The sequence below is a fragment of the Zingiber officinale genome, chromosome 2A (genome assembly GCF_018446385.1).
Source record: "Zingiber officinale cultivar Zhangliang chromosome 2A, Zo_v1.1, whole genome shotgun sequence".
NCBI classification, from domain to species: Eukaryota; Viridiplantae; Streptophyta; class Magnoliopsida; order Zingiberales; family Zingiberaceae; genus Zingiber; species Zingiber officinale.
Genome location: NC_055988.1, coordinates 149,062,504 through 149,080,434, shown reverse-complemented (window position 1 = coordinate 149,080,434; position 17,931 = coordinate 149,062,504). Strand labels below are relative to the sequence as shown.

Below are 17,931 nucleotides of genomic sequence, written 5' to 3'. Positions count from 1 at the left end.
AATAATAATAATAATAATAATAATTATTATTATTATTATTATTATTATTATTATTATCCTCCTCCTATAATTATGTGCGCTATATCAATAATATTCTTGGTCTAATGATCTTTAAATTTCAAAGAATGTGAGAATTATCTCAGAACTCATCAAATTATGTAACAATTAACAGCTCGACCACCAGATTAAATCATAGCTTAAGATAAACACATCAAATTAATATTGTTTGAACAGTGTTAAAAACTTATACAAGTCAAGCGGTAGCGGGCTAGTCGAGCAAATCTGTCGGATAATTTGAGTGGGCAGGTCAAGCCAAGGACAATCTAGTTAAGAGGGCTTGCAAATTTAGGTAGGTCGATTAAACAAATTGAGACAAGGGGCAAGGAAATCAAATCTAGCAAGCTCATTATTCTAGATTCTGATCCATTTAACTGTAATAAATATTCTGTGAGGATACATTCGATTGGCAACCCCCATCTACATTTATTCGATCCATCTGTACATCGATTCATATGGACCCACTAACAAAGAAAAATGCTCATTTTATATCTTCATGGAATGGTCACGAAGAGAGTTTATATCTAGTGGAAGGAGAGCTAAAACACAGAAAGATCAAAGATGTTTCCTTGAAATCAAGTTAAGTATGGGCAGTGTTTAATGTAAAGTCATGAGTGAACAAAAAGCTGACTCAGACGGCGAAACCAAAACTGTGGAAGCACAGCAATGCGAGGGATTTGCAGGGTCAACTACTCAACTTAAGTCAACTTCTGAGATTAAAAAAAGAAAGGTCAACTACAACCTGTACAAATGGATGTGATGCCCTTTTGGCTATGGACAGGGATGTCAAAACTCCTGTTACAAAGAACAATTAGAAATATTAGCATTGCCTCAGTGTGACTTCCAATATATAAAATGGTAAAAGTATTTGCAATAAAAGCATTTAAACAATTACCAATAATATTGTTCGCCCGATTCAATGAGATATAAAACTTGCTTCGGACTAGCTCCAAATTTTCTGTCCAATTTTTTAATGCTGTCCAATTTGGATCAAGTTTTCTTTCGAGTCCTTGCCAAAAACAGTACAGGAACTAGTGAATAACTCAATAAAAATAAGTTGAAGAGAATTTAGAAATATTAATATGCAAAGTTGGAAGGAAATATATTGAGATCGGGGAGATGAGTTAAAATGATTGAAACCTTGATAGTTGAATCATTTGATACGTGAACTTTGTGGTGTATATTAGATTGTTGAGCTTTGGCAGTTAAAGATAACTAGAAATAACGTGACAGACTCAGCATATTAAGTATGTAAAAGTAAATGAAGGTGTCTTTATAAGAGCAACCAGGGATGCAAAATATACTACCTCATTGAATAACTCTGCTAGAGGCAATTGTTGGAACCTTTTAGTTGTTGAAAAATTGAATTCCTACAGAAAAAAAAAAGGAAGAGAAAATTCAAATAGAAATAAGACAAATATCTCTTTTTATAAGGATTTTAGAAACACATTATTAAAACCTTCGGTTTAGTTGATTCTCGTTTAGCACATCGGTATACCCCAATATCTCCTTTGCTCATAAGAATCTGCTTAAAAGAATTCACTTGGATATATGAAAAACACTACATAAACAAAAGAGAAATTTTGCAAACCTATTATTTAGAGTACAACAATACAATGTGCAATTTGCTGCTGGAGTATAAGTAATTAGTTGCCGGTTAAGGATACAGAGGTTAGATTAAACTTCTATGCAAAACTTGCATTTTCTAATTTAGAAAAGCTAATACAGAGACAATTAATACCTTTGGATTTAAGGTTTGAGCTTTGAATCTTATTGGCATGTATTTACCTTCAGCATTCCTTTCAACATCAATAATGTAAGTAAATAAACAAAAAGAATTATTGAAATACAAAGTGACGAAATATGACAAGCAGTGCAATTAGTAAATTTCATTTAGGTGCTGAAGTTGACAATGGTTATCCGAGAATTTCATTGACCTCAAACTCAACTGCAACAAAACTTCACTATATTCATTTATAAGAAAACCCCATATTGCACCCTTTCACATTTAAAAAAAATGGCTCATGTTTAATCAAAGAAAAAAAAAATTGCAATAGAAGAACATACATTTTGTTAATTTATTATTTGTTTTCAATTTAGTTTAGTTATTGCAGGATCAGAAAATGAAATTACCCTGTCGAATAGGTACACAAGATTGATATAAATAAGAATAGAAATAAATAATACTATACAAATGCTGCCACCATATTTAATATAATACACAAGTTATATCTCTATTCATTTGGGGAAAAATATCTTACTATAGTGAGCACAATTGGACCAAGCAGTAATATATATGAAAAATAGTGACCATATATTTATTTTAACTAGCCCGTTCATAATATTAACTATTGTTACAACTTGAGCTCTGGCATAGGGGAATATGTTCTCCTTTTAGCTTGTTCTCTTTCTGACATTGAAACGGACCACAAAAAGGACAGATTGTGTCTTTGTCAAAACCTTGAGCCAAATGTGTCAACTATGCATGTTAAGTCACCCTATCAACACACGTTATTAAGCAATATTAAACCCCTGCTAAATTTGTCAACCTAAACAAGATACTGCACAAATCAGCAGTAGCTATGTTTTTAGCTAATTATGTGAGATTGATCAAAATGATAATTAGCATATCAATCTCAAGACACAAGAAGTGGACTCGCATAAGCATGAAGCTAACTGCAAGAGATGTATCACAAGTTTCTGTGTAATTCAATAATTCTACAAAGTACAAACTTAGTATTGCAATCAAACTATTCCCAAGCAATAATTTTCTTATACCAATACATTGGAGAAAAACTATCATACAACAAAGGAAGCATACTCACTCTTGTGGTTGTGTCCTTACAGAATTAGCACCACCTCCTGTAACAGTCGGATTATGACTATCTGTATTCTGCATATTTGAACAAAACATTTTTCCTTGAGAAAAGCATAATATCATATAATATTAAAAAACTTGTTTACCATATATTCAGTACTTTGGTAGTTGAAACTGATTGGCATTTTCTTATGTAAATGAAGTCCATGATTTGCTATAAAAACAGAAGATAATATAACACCTACCATTGAAGATGCAGATGTGTTATGTGCTAGAGCCCTGTCATGAGTCCTAAAACTGAATTCCTGTAAAAAAAAATAAAAAAGAGGCCAAAATATCAGACTTAGATTTGGAAATCTACATGTAACAAATTGGAATAGCTTATATAGTTTATGAATCTTCAGGCGCTAGGAGAAAATGGAAATTCCTCGCACATACTTTAAATTTTGGCAAACTGGGAGTAGTCTTTCGAGGTAGTGGCAGAGATGGAACTTCAAGAATCTGCAAATTGCAACCAGCTAATACAAGGACCATCTCAACTGTTTCTTACCTTTCTTTTAGCAATACTAGGGCACTTACTTTTCTGTTTAAAGGGAGTGCTTTGAATTTAGGAATAGATGTTGCTATCCCTTCTGTACAGCACTTAGAATCATCCGACCTTCTAAAAATAAGTAAACTATTTATAAAAAAAATCTGAAGTAACAAATGAAAAGTTACACAATCCAACAGCATTACTTTTGTTGTTGAGTTCTTAAACTGAGTGCCCTTCTTGTAGTTCTCAGTTCAGGTTCCCTTGGTATTGTAAGCTTCAGTCTAGGAAGCTGATTGCCTGCATCAGTAAGCCTGCTTTTTCTAGTCTCCAGAAAATGCTGCTGACAAAGTAAAGAACAACAAAGATTAAGCATTTTAGAAGACTGTCCTTTTCCCTGAAAAAAATAGCAGACTGTACTCCAGTGTCAAACAAGCAAAAAGGGTAGTAGAATGAGGGAAAGGTAGTTGTATATCAGAGTTACATCTGTTGTCCAGTTAGTCTTCAAAAAATTTGCAACCTGTTCTGCTAATGCAAAATTGTGAAAATTAAACAGAAACTTAATATGAATTTACAAATAATGAAATAAAGATATGCGGACAATTTTAACTCAAAAAGTGTCTCAAGAAGACACTAACATGTCTTTGGAGTCTTTTAAGTTAAAGAATTTACCTTTTCTGGGACCTTGTGGAACAAGTTAACTTGTTGCTTCACACCAGTTACCTGCACATAGTAGAAAAAACTTCACTCAAAAGTTAATTGTTAAATGTTACTCTCTAAAATCTACTTCCACACAAACAGTGCAACAAGACAAAGTTGGTCTCCCTAGGGAAGCATACTGCAGCTGTTGACATATTTCTGAACAAATGCTACAACAACAGATAACAAGAGCATGATAGATAAGACTCAGTAGCCACATCAAACATAACTGGGATCCTGTTTGGTTGGACCATTTTCCATCAATTTCAACTTTTAAGGAATGTGAAAGTCAACAATAACATAGAAGAAGGATTTGTCACATGGATGCACAAAGTTGGTAACAGCCAAGGTAGACCCAACACATAATTGACAAAAGTCTTATGACATCATATTTCAAATGATAATGAGGGTGAAATCAATCATGACACATATAAGACATGTCATAGCAAAGTCATCTTTTATTCGAAGCACCACATAATAACATGATTGTGTCGAATATAGTACGAAGTTATTAAACCCGACATTATTGATATATAATCTATTTTTTTAACACTTGCGTTTTCAACATTTTACATCACTAATCTCCTTCATTGAATAATTTTATTTGTTTTTCTCATTTTTTCTGATTTATCTTATCGATTATGAACACTATTCTCCTTCATTTGATGCATTAATTCTACATTGTAAACAATTAATTCTACATTGTTATTACTTTTTGCACGAGTTCATGCAAATAAATAATTATTCAAGTGCCAAACAAGAATTTCACCTGACACTCAAAGTTGGTGTGCACTAGTTCACAAGATAACAAGGGATTGGAGCAACCACATGAGCCCTTTTCTTCTTATCTAGAGGGGTTATCTTTTAAATATATTTTCTAGAAGATGTTTCAAACATTTTGAGTAGGGGTGGAAAATTTGGTCAGGTCATGTCAACCATGTCATAAATAGGTTGTGTCATTTGAGTCAACAAAAAACTATAAGAAAAATATTAAAATAACTATATTTTTTAAAAAATAATTATACAAGGTGTAAGACTAACTAAGTCTAAAAACTTAATTATATGACATAAAAGTTATTGATATTTTTAAAAGAGGATGTCTTATGTCACTTACATATTTTGTAAATATTAATCATGTTTCAAGCTGAGTTAGGTCGTGTTATTGAGTCATAACTACAATAAAATTTTGATTTATTTGAACCTACCTCCCGTCGCCCATTTAACTACAGTTTATTATATGTTAAGGCACATTGTTTTTAAAGAACATACACTTCTACTTGGATATAGAAAGTCAGAAACAACTAAAGACTAATGCCATAAACACTTCCATGCCATTTATTTATGCACAAGGAAAAACAGCCAAGTACTATTAAGCCGAGAAAGTACAACCACTATTTGATGAGTTTTCATTATTATTTCATATCGCTAAATTAATTGAAAGTATACTAATGGAGAATTGATTGTAACATGAAGTTTATTTTGCACCTTGTAGCAATGACCTTTCTCCAATCTCTGTCGTTTAGGCGCTTGATGAGTATAATCATTCACGTCTATGAAGCCTTTTTTCTTTTTACATTCTAATTGATATCGGAATCTGAAAAAGAAATAAATGTGAGATAATAATCTTCCATCAACAACTGTCCTGACAACAGCAAGGAAAAAAATAAGACTATTAGTTTATAGTGTTCTGGTTCAGGAATCTCAGTCTCATTTTTTTGGTTGCTCTTTGGTGGGAAAAAAAGGAAATAAATTAACACATGGACTTCAATAGAGTGCATACCGGCTCATTGACTTCAATTCACGAGGCTGATTTTGTTTGGCCAACTGACTTGCAGTAGGCTTCATCAAAGTTGATATTTTTGACAAAGGGTTCTTAAGGGCAGATTTATGATCAATCTCTGATATACCTTGCACCACATAACTGTCATATGCACATCCTATGCAGGAAACAATTAAACACTTCATAAGTATAATGAGATCTGACAAATTAAAAAAACAAGAAAAAAAAATGAATGAGTGAAATAGAAGCCCAAGCAAATTTATCACTAAGAACTCCAACTTGTATAGAAATTGATTTGTCTCATTATTTTGAAACATAACCGCTATAAACACTGACCATCTACTTTATTTGTAAAATGGTTAAAGGCTACAAGGCCTGGCAACAAATTCCAAATTTTGTCCATCTCAGTAGGAGGCACATTCATTAAAGGGTACCATGATCATAACAAATAATACCATTTGATTCCAAAAAAACTTGATTTTACAAGCTGACCCAACCATCCCTACTGGCATTCACTTTTTCATGAACAAAGAGGAAACCCATTTGAATCACAATTTTTTTTTCTTCAGGCAATAAATTGCATTAACAAGAAAAGGACAAACATAGCACATTAGTAGCTATGAAAATGGTTCGAGTACATCACAAAAGCTTTGACACTAGTAACATTTGATCAAACAAATTTTCATAATAAAATGATGGGAGAGGGCAATGAATAGGCAACAGTTTTCAATTTCTTACAATCAACATATCTCAAATGCAATTGTTAAATTCAAGTGTGCGTGTGTGATCAAGATATCAAAGCATCACTCACATCCCACGACCTACCTCAGTCCTCCTATACGAACTCCTATCATTGCTACAAGCCCCTCTAATGAACGACTATAATTTAGTATAATGCAGATGCTTCTAGATGCCCTCTACAATAACCATACTCCCAAAACTTCAACCACACCTAATAGATAATAATCGTACCCCAAGTGAGAAATTGAGAATAGTATCACACAAGAAACCTTCAAGATTAAAGTGGAATCATTTACTTCCAAAGACTCTTGATATTCCCTTTGACACTTAAGAATAATGAAGGGATCAATAGAGATGTTTGCATGTGACTCTATTGTCAAAAGCTTCACAAAAGAAAACCTTTAAAGATAGCCTTAATGGCTCAATCCAGACACTTGTATCGATCAACTTTAGATTTATATCAACCCCTCATCATTAGAATTTGTATCAACTTGGTTAATACGCTTTCACCTTAGTCGACACAAGTGGTCACAAAATGTTTTTTTAGTGACCAACTTCACAACTTGATCGACACAACTTAGTTCAATCAACTAGACCAAACAAGGGTTCCAAGAAAATCAGTTTGGTTTTCCCTTTAACAATTGATGGTCAACATTATACCTCAAAACAACTTAGCAAACATCCTCTAGGGCTCAAGATGAAAATCTCTAAATAAAAAACACTATTTAGAAACAAAATCATATCAATATAGTCAATCTATGCCAAAATAAAATCAAGAATATAATATCGATCAATACAATACATTAATTTTTGGGATCTTCTACAAACTTGATGATCAACACGAGTTAGAAGTTCCTCAAGTCTCCACACTTAATACATGAAGTCCATTTTCCAACCTTGGTCACTTTAAACTCATATTCGCAAGATATCCTACATTCTTCATGCAAGTGATCATATGCACACATACCTTAAGTCAAATTGCCAAGTTCTTAAAATACCACAATTAAATATAACAAGGGAGGAACCATTGTCCCACACAAAATAAACATATGGCCACAAGCCTAGTTCAAACAATCTGTTGAAATAAAAGTAAGCCTATAAAACATTAAAAACTATTATATGTCAATGGAGATCTAAAGTTGCAAAATTAGGATATTTTAATCATTACTTATAGTTTGCAATGCATTGAAGATGATAAAGTGTCAAGAAATATATGCTATTAAGGACCCTAGGTTCAAACATGTCATTTCTAAATATTAAAACCCATAATAAACTAATAATATTGATCACTGGAAATATATATGTGTGTGTGTGTATTATATATATTTCTTAAAGAAATAAAAATGAAGAAAAGGGACACTAAGTCTTGTTTGGTTCATGAAAATTGTTTATATTCACTTGTGTAGTTTCTCAAAAAGAACCATTAAAAATTAGAAAGGAAAAAAATGATATTTATTGCATTATTTACCTCTAATAAATTTAAATGTGTTAAAAAATCAATGTAAAATATTTATATAATATTTTTTAAAAAAACAAACAAGGCCTAAAGAAGATCATGCAGAATAACAATAGTTACCTATTATTACTAGTCGCATACTTAACTTTTCATCTAGTTACCGCCCCTACCTCTCCCACTTGATTCCAGTTCAGTGTTAAACATCATAAACTTCAATAAAAGAACGCTGACATCTCCATTGGTCACATGTAAAAGCTTTTAAAACAAGAGGCATTGAATTCCTAGATCAAAATCCATTGATGCTTATAGTCAAGTTTCATTAACATAGAAATTAAAGTGTACCCATTTAGTCATCATTAGACCAATTATTATGCTATTTTTCTACTACACTATCTTCCTACATACCAACATATATAGTTTAGTTTCTCAGTAAAATTCAGTACTATTCAGTTGTGAATTCAAATACATAGATTACAGTTAGTCCAGAAACATAAATCAATAGTTATATAGCATATGTCCTCTGTTGTAAATCAAAATTCCTGTTTAGAGAAATTAAGTAGCAAAATTTGCAGAATAATATGATCAAGAAATAGCCATTAGAAAGAAACATTAGTTGTAAGTATCTACAAAGTATGTACCTCTATCAATGTCAGAAACCATGGAGACCTCAGCAACAAAAATATCTGTGTGAAGGATTTTCATTTCCAGATCTTCAAGATTAGAAGTGGTACTAATCTTTTCTACTTGGGTATCTTTCTCAAAAATTAACTTTGATATAAGAGCTGAAGAGAAAATATAGAAGTTACATATTCATATGTCTTAAGTACCAACCAATAGATATAAAGAAACATAACATACTGAATGGATAGCATAAAAAATAAAATAAAATCCTTTCACCCATTTAAGTGTGATCAAGAGGAAATCACAAAGACCAATTTGTTCAATATCATCACTTGCTTTTAGTCTTCATCTGATATAGTTTTCTTCTTCATTACACATGCAATAAGAATTAGGGGGCGTTTAGTTCTTTCCTAGGAATGGGAATGGGAATGGGTATGAGCATGGATATCACTCTTGAAAACAAAGTTTGGTTAGTTGAATATTTTCTATCGGAATGAATCAAAATTTTCTTTTTTTACCCTTAGAGGAAAATAAGAGAAAAAATTAAATATGAGTGAAAGTTGAATATGAAAGAAAAATATGCGAGAGAGAAAAAGATAGAGAATGTGTGATGAAAGAGAATGAGGAGAGAGAAAGTGTTATGGGATAGAATGAAGAGAGAAAGTGTGATGAGAGAAAATGAGAAGAGAGAGTGTGATAGAGAGATAAAGTATGATGAGAGAGAATAAGGAGAGAGAAAGTGTGATGAGAGAAAATATGATGGGAGAGAGTGAAGAGAGGGAAAGTGTGATAAGAGAAAATGAGGAAAGAGTGTGTGGTGGGAGAGATTGAGGAGAGAGAAAGTATGATAAGAGAGAAAGTGTGATGAGAGAAAATGAGGAGAGAGAATGTGATGGGAGAGATTGAGGAGAAAGAAAGTATGATGAGGGAGAAAGCATGATGAGAGATGCTGAGGAGAGAGAAAGTGTGATGGAGAGAATGAAGAGAGAGTGTGTGTGTGTGATGGGAGAGAATGTGTGATGAGAGAGAAAAGGATAGAGAAAGTATGATGAAAGAGAATAGAAGAGAGAAAGTATGATGAAAGAGAAAATGCGATGAGATATTCAGGAGAAAGTAAGTATGATGAGAAAGAACAATGAGAGAGAAAGTGATATGAAAGAAAAATTGAACCAATATATTAAGGATATTTTTCGTCCAAAATAATTTAGATAATATCCAAGTTTTTGGATATGGTGAAACCTAAGGGAGGAGGTAGGTTTCATCAATACCCAAGTTTTTGGGTTTCATTTCAAAATCTTAATTCTCATTCCTATCAGCCAAACACAAGGTTTGGAAATGAATCTAATTCCCCATTCCCATACCCGTGTACTAAACACCACCTTAAAGGAAATACAAGAAACCATGTTTTGTTCCTTCACTTAAGGGTAAAACATGATGCCTGGGTTTCGGAACAACTTTCATTTTTTTAAACTCAGACATCAAATTAGACATAGAGAAGCTTAAATATTGTAATTAGTTGTTCTCAGTGTTGTAGATTTCGGCCTAGACAGCCGCCTAGGTGTTAGTCGGCCCCTAGCCGAACCGAGAACCATCTATTCGGCCAAAGTAGGTGGTATTGTTTATGTGCGGTCCTAGGCGCCGAATAGGTCGCAAAATTCAATCTAAGCAGTCAGTCTATTCGATCCAGGAGATTTTTTTTGTTTTAAATAAAAATATTTTGTCTGTTCGATCGGTCTGTTCATTTTAATATTTACTTATTGATATTCATTTTGGTATTCATTGTTTTCTATTACTTGTCATTGTGCCAATTTGATGTTCATTTTTATATGTCTATTTAAAAGTATTAGAGCACCTAGGCACTAGACACCAGTCAAGCGCCTAGGCACTAGATGTCAGTCGAGCGCCCGACTGGCGCCTAGCGCTTTCTGCAACATTGGTTGTTCTAAGAAAAAATGAAGGTGAATACCAAAAAGTAGGCTTTTATAGCGGTAGAGCTAACAGGCTATCAAGCTAGTTTACATCTTCAATTTGTTCTTGTCCAATAAGTCATATATATGCCCGCAATTTCTAAAGACAAGAATCCATGATGGTCTATGTTAGTTAGGAATTACAAAAAAACATAACTTTCCATACAACAAATAGAAAATATATTTGCTAAATTACTGTAATCAAAGTCAATAATGTTTAATCTATATAATCCTGAAACTGGATCAATCCAAATAGAGTTCATCATTTACCTGCTTTAGATGGATACCAGAGAAAGCGGCTTGATCTCAACAAAACAAGTAAACAATTATTGTAGATAACTAATAAATACCAAAAATTTACAATTATACTGACCAAGTAACATGAGAGTCTTGACTTCCATTTAACAATAATAAGCTCTGGTAACCTTAAAATGATGGGAAGTGGGTGGGTGGGTGGGTGGGTGGGGAGGAGGACAAGAACGGAACAACTCGAAGACCTTAAAAAAAAATCCACAATCAAACACAAAGTATTGGGCTTATGAATTATATTTGAAGAAAAATTTATTTGATGAAGAACAGCATACAAATGAGATTATACAATTAACTGTTACAGACAGGTGAACATGTTAAAGTTCCAAGAACCGATTTCGTGATTCAAATGTGTCGCTGGCCTATCTGAAAGTTGACCCACTTTTATTCCTTTTTTAACCCAGTTATCTGACGCAAGATATTTCAACTTGAAACTTGCAAGCAGCATCCCCTTATCGTGAAACAAAACACACTGACTATTCCAAGAATTTACACCAGGAAAGAACATATCAGTAACGCTCACATCAATGGTTACCCAAACGAGACGACATAATCGAGAAGCATCACACCAGATCTAGCCAAGGTACTAAAATAAACGAGGTCTGATAAAAACTACTAGGGTTTCGCGCATCCGAGGAAAGGCACGTACGAGAGGGAGGGTAGCTCCCGGCGGTTTCAAACCAGAGCTCCACCACCCGAGCCTCCGCCGGCGTCTCCACCCTGCTGAGATCGAAGAACTTCGGTGCGTCGAACTCGTAATGGAGATCAACCTCGAAGCGGGTGAAAACCTCCAGCTCCGGGACGACCTCCTCCATCTCTTCGTCCATCGCTCCCCGCGGGATAAGGACACAGGCAGAGAGAGAAAGAAAGCGCGTCGCCTTCGCAGGTCAACACCGGCAAGTGCAGGGACCTCCGTCCGACGAGGGGGGAACTCGGGGAATCCGGCGCAGAGTTGGGAAACGCCGGGGAAGATTCCAAAGTCATTAATGTGGAGGCGGATCAAATTTGAAAGCGGGATGGGGAAGGGGACAAATAGGAAATCCATATGTGAAAAGACCGATTTGCCCCTACTTTCCTTGCGAACGATCGCAGTTTCACGTACGTATATCCAGGTCTTTGTAGGGAGCATTTAGTCATTTCACAAGATCGTTTAAATTTCAAAATCAAAATTAAAGACAGCTCCAGTTTATAAATACATAAAAATTCCCTGTTTAATTGCATTTGTTCTCTACTGTCGCCATGTAATCAACACATTACGAAAAATATATATATAATCTTTATTTAGTAACATAATTTTACATTATTGTTATTATAAATATTTTTCTGTATAATTAATTAATCATGTCATGAAATAGAAAGATGAAATCTTGCAATTTTAAATGTATTTCTTTCCCTTTATATTTCTATTTTCTATTTTTATATTCCAAAATTTTAATTTCCTTTGTATTTCATTCTTTCCCTTACTTCCTTTAATATAAATTACAATTAATAGCTTTAATTTAATTCTGTATACATTGTTTTTTAAGGGCCAAGCACCGTGAAGCCTGGGCGAGTACATTAAGATGAATTTATACCGTATACTTTTATGCTATGAATATGACTGTCTACACGGATCGACTGGAATACATATAGAGGATAAGAATGGTACATTATACGGTTGATATATAGGATTAGACAGCATTTGTCAATTTATTGATGGTAAAAGGTCAAACTGAAATAAGCCTTTCTAAGATGATCCTTCACTGTTTGTAAGGAAAATAAATCATGGGAGATCCATTTAACAACAACAACGAATACAGAATATTCTATACCTGTTAGGAATCGATTTCAAATTTATTGACAACAATACCCTTTAATGAACCAATTACATTAACATATGGAAGCAACATTTGTCGAATTATGATGAGATTCAACCGTGGTTGTTATACAGCAGGAAATATGTGGAAATAATCCGAATGAGTTTTAATGTAATCAATCATGTTAAATTAGACTTTATATTTTTTTATGTCTTATATCTAAATATGTAGAAATTTAAGAACACAAGAAGTCGAACGAAAGATATAGTAGACGAGAAGGTGCTGATGTAGCAAGGCCAGCAAGGCAAAGATGAATTACTTATAAAATAAAATTAACTCATTCTTAGACTTTGAACTTGATTAGTAGTACAATTAAAATAACAATAATAAAACAGAACTAAATAACTTAAAAGAAAGATTAAGAGACCAGGGTTTTACTTTGTTACAGTGTAGGTGGTTGTTAATTTAAGACAGTGAAAAGTACTAAAAGATCTCCTTCATTGTAGGTGGAGAAGTCTCTTACAATCATTAAAAAAGCTTAAAAGAATGTTATGAATTGAAAGTGTTAAAAGAGTTGTAGTTCAAATTATTCATTATTTCTAGCTCTAAGAATCTTTTTATTGTCTTTGGAAAACTCTATCCAAGACTGGAAGGCGCCTCCAAGATGGTCTAAGGCGCTTTCCATCAGATAAGTTTTATCCATCGAAGATAAAATTCTATCTTCGCCAATAGTCACTAGAAGGCGCCTTCTATGGATTGGAAGGCGTCTTCGCACTGTTCATCGAAGGTGCCTTCCAAGCCATGGAAGACGCCTTCTAAAAGGCAAAATCAACTTAATAGTTGATCTCTTTGCGTGGGTGATTGTCCAGCTAATCGGAGTTGAGCTCACCCAAACCCAACTCCAACATTCTCCTCGAGCAGGCTTCCTCCCCGGCTTCTCGTCTCTCAAACACCGCGCATGTTCTTCTCGTCCACCGCTGTATTTTTCCACAATATCTCGTCCTTTGGATACACGGAGCCTGTCGGCTCCTTTCCTGTGTCATCCTTTTCGCTAGCTGCATCTTCCGCTTGACTTCTTATATTCCTAAGTTCTTGCACACTTGGACACATGGATCAAATACACAGGACCTAACTTAACTTGGTTGACCACATCAAAAACTACCACAGGGTACTTACAGAAGGATGGTATGGGGAGCAAGTCGACTGGTTTGGTGCATTCGAGAGACGAGAAGCTATGGAAGAGTACACCAGTGGAGCGAGAAGGATGCGTGCGATGCTTCCAATGGACGAGAAGTTGGAGAGGAAGTTTGCTTGAGGAGAAGGCCGGAGTTGGGTTCGGGTGTGCTCAACTCTGGATGCAAAGAATCACACAAGCGACCGGAGTAGTAATCGGACAAAGTCAACTCTGTGTTGACTTTGTCCAGGCGCTTGGGCCAAGTCCAAGCGCCCAGATTCTAGGTGCTCAAACTAGCCTGATCTTGAATTGGCATCTCTTCTTCGAGATGTTGCTTCGAATAAAGTTTCGGTCCATGTTAATAACAGTCCAGGCACCCAGACCAATCTAAGCGCCCAAGTATCGATAGAGACTTATCATCGCACTATTGAAGAATCGTTGCAAGCAGATAAAGTGCACCACTGGGGCGTCCGGACCCACTCCAAGTGCCCGGAGATGCCACATCAGCCAATGGATGAATTCGACCAGTATGCTATAAATAGAGCCCTGCCCTCTTTATTCAAAAACACTTGTGCTTTAAATTTGATATATTGTATTTCTTTCTATCTCTGCCTAAATACTGTAAGAGGCTTCTCTGCTTTCAACGAAGGAGGATTTTAATAAACTTCCACTGTCTTGGCTTAGTAGGGTCGTAACATAGTAGTTGCAAGGAGATGGCGTAACAGAATGATTGAAGAAAAACAATATAATAATCAAGTCTTATCCCATTAGGTGGGGTCAGCTATATGAATTTTTCTACGCCATTGTGCTCTAGCACCTATTAGATTACCATCTATATTTAAATAAATTCTATATTATTTTATTACTGTCAACCAAGTATTTTTTTTTATCTTCCCCTCCCTCATTTAATGTGTGTATTTATCATAATTTCACATGGCCTAACTAAGATATTTATTAGTCATCTAAGTACATATTTGTACTATCCTAAACGTGTCTTTTAAAAAAATTTTCAATTGATACAACTCTAACTTTCTCTTTAATGCTCTCATTCTTTATTCTGTTTATCCTCGTATATTCACACATCCACCTTAACATTCTCATCCCTGTCACTTTCATCTTCTACTCATGTGCTCGAGTCATAGCTCAACAAAATGATCGAAGAAATGAGAGAGAATTGATTTTCTTGAGCTGTGATCGATGAGTTCTTTTATAGGGCATTGGGGGTGTCTCGGTTCATTTAGGGTGCCTCCATGCATACTGATCTGATTCAAGAATTTCGGCACTTATGCTTTTGGGGGCACCCTCACTGATCTAAGGGGTCTCCAGTGCTTCAAGATGAGGTGCCTTTAGTAATCCGATGTGTCTCCTGTGCTAAAGTTATATCCTTGCATCTTATCTTCTCTGGGGCGCCTGCAATCAACTGAGGCGCCTCCCATGCTTCTCTTCAGGGTGCCCTCCTTTAGTTGAGGTGTCTAGAGTACTATTCATCCCAACTTGACTTTTCATTTCAAGCTCTTGCAAAACATGTTAGTCCAAATAACAAAGCTACCTGCAAAATAGAGTTAGCACAAATACATAATTTATGAACTAGATCTTGTCTAACCATCACCAGGATCTAGTCTTGATCTAAACTTAGATTTCCAAGTTGGATCTAAGTTGGATCAATGCCTACAGTCTCACTAGAGCTCGTCTTTACTATATCTCTCTTTTCCAGTTGCTTACCTGACTTATCATTTGCAAAATTACTTTACTCCACGTCTGATCTCTTGATACACCATGCCTTCCTGTCAAATGTCTCATTTGGACATCAGCCAGTTGTCTGGTCTTGTTGATCCAATTAGACTTCCTACCAGATATCTGGTCTTCTCTGACCTATTTTGGCTTCCTTCTAATTATCTGATCCTCCTAACTTAACTAGACTTCAATTTGATGTCTGATTCCCTAGACTTGTCAAGTCTTTTATCCTACACACTTAGTTAACACATTAAACCATAACAGGACTTAATTTTGAACCTTTGACAATATCAAAACATATGTTCAATTCTGGCACTATCTATACCAACAATTTCAATACCTCTAGAGATGCTGAAATACACAGTGGAGGACACCATTGGACTCTTTGCAGCCTTACAAATCCATAAGACCTTATATGGATTTAATCATACTTATTTAGGTCTGTCAGTGAGTTTCAATCAAAACTCACTGATGAGACCAAGACTACATTCTAGCTAATTCTTTAAATAACATTTTAAAATATTCAGAGAGACCAAAATAAGCAACAGAGGGTACCGTTGGACTCCTTGCAGTCTTAAAAATTCACAAGACCTGAAATGAGTCTAATTGAATCAGTCTAAGTCCATTAGTGAATTATGGTCAAAACTCACTATTAGATCTAAACAAGTCTGACAGGACCGATTTAAAGTCCAGTGGATTTCTGAAGTTGTAAGTAGTCTAACAGTGTCATCCATTACTTATTTCGGACTGTTTGGATGTGTTAAAATGTTATTAAAAGAATCAACTAGAACGTGGTTCTGGTCTCTGAGAAATCATGCCCATGTTAGGCCTGACCTGAATCAGACCATGTCTGTGGTAGTGCTAATTCAAATCCTCCAAGTCTAGTCTGATTCAGATTAGGCCCAATGTGGGGCTAATTTTCTGGAGACCAGGATCACTTTTAACTAATTCTTTCAATAATATTTTAACACTTATGTACATGTAAAAATAAGCATTGGAAGAAATCGTTGGATTCCTTAGAGTTTAAAAAATCCATAGATCTCGAAATGGATTCAATCAAATTTGATTAGGTTCATCAGTGGATTTCCCCAGAGGTATTAAACTGTTATTAGAATAATCATCTACAATGTGGTCATGTTCCTCCGAAGAAAAGGGCAATATAATTAAGTTGTGGTGTTAATTTTTAAAAATTAACATCACAATAGTTATTGCATGCAAAAGTAAGGGATTTGTAGATAGGGGCAGAGCCACCCTTAGGCTAGGATGGGCTCCAACCCCATCTATTTTTAAAAAATTAAAATAAAAATTTTATTTCAGCTCCATTCTAATTTTATTTCAGCCTATATTTTTCACTATAATTTTATTTCAACCCCTATTTCTGTTGGAGCAATCTCAATGGTCTGTACGACCATGTATTTTGGTGTTTGGGCAAAGGTTTTAAGTTAGGTTCACCCTTAAATTTGATATGTGTATGTGAATGTGCAGGTTTGCAGAATACACATGCATATAACTCAGCTTGATGGCTTCGGATCCGGTGAAGGATATCATCCGAGAGACCGTGGATAAGGCAGCAAGGACAAGGGCCGAGGGAAGCAACTTCGAGGCATACGCGAAAGATAACATTGGGGACGAGCCGCAAGCTTGAATGCATCCGAGGGACGAAAGCCAAGGGAAGTAGGCTTGAAGGCAAGAGGTCAAGACTACAATGAAAAGTCAAGTGAGTAGTAAGGGTGAGGGTCCGAGCGCTGAGAGATCGTACTCTAGTACCAGTCGACTAGTGGTTTCATCAGTTGACTGGTTCAGTCGACTGGGCAGTCGAATGGGAGCAAGCAAAATGTTTCTATTCACTCGGTCAGTGTGGATCAGTCTACTAGTACTTTTACTAGTCAACTGGTATCAAGCCGTTAGGTTGTAACAGTCGAATATTCACAGAGGACAGACGACTGATGGTTTTGGCAGTAGACTGGTAGGCGGGATTTTCCAAATCGCGGTCTATATAACCAAGACTTTGGAGCTTAGTTAAGGCTGACGAAATAGAGATGGTTAACCCCTATTAGTAGTCTACCTTTAAGCTGTGATTGGTGTGCGATGTATTGATCAAGGTTGTACGAGGTTTACTCCACCGAGAAGGAGTTCATGCTAGCCGAAGTTCCCGGGCTTCATCCACCGAAGGATCACAAGGATCACCCACCTTATGGACAGCCGTGAAGTAGGAGCAAGTTATCTCTGAATCATGTTACATCGACGTGT

The 17,931-nt window shown here is 35.2% G+C and overlaps 1 protein-coding gene across 5 annotated transcripts; it reads right to left on the bottom strand.

The window, feature by feature from the left end:
* Positions 1 to 384: 384 nt before the first annotated feature.
* LOC122042630 (protein TPX2-like) lies at positions 385 to 11,972 on the bottom strand. 5 transcript variants are annotated; one of them, XM_042602833.1, is made up of 16 exons: positions 11,627 to 11,972; positions 8,719 to 8,862; positions 5,884 to 6,040; positions 5,589 to 5,697; positions 4,077 to 4,127; positions 3,611 to 3,747; positions 3,455 to 3,536; positions 3,314 to 3,376; positions 3,121 to 3,180; positions 2,883 to 2,950; positions 1,799 to 1,856; positions 1,517 to 1,582; positions 1,365 to 1,427; positions 1,198 to 1,272; positions 953 to 1,066; positions 385 to 852 (listed from the first exon to the last, which is right to left on the bottom strand). In XM_042602833.1, exons 1-15 carry the CDS (start codon positions 11,802 to 11,804, stop codon positions 1,028 to 1,030), a joined length of 1,350 nt encoding a protein of 449 aa, XP_042458767.1. In that variant the 5' UTR covers positions 11,805 to 11,972; the 3' UTR covers positions 385 to 852; positions 953 to 1,027. The 5 variants fall into 5 exon arrangements, with proteins under 5 accessions (XP_042458767.1, XP_042458770.1, XP_042458769.1 ...); XM_042602836.1 differs by having other exon boundaries at positions 953 to 1,056; XM_042602835.1 differs by having other exon boundaries at positions 3,455 to 3,533.
* Between the last annotated feature and the right edge of the window lie 5,959 nt (positions 11,973 to 17,931).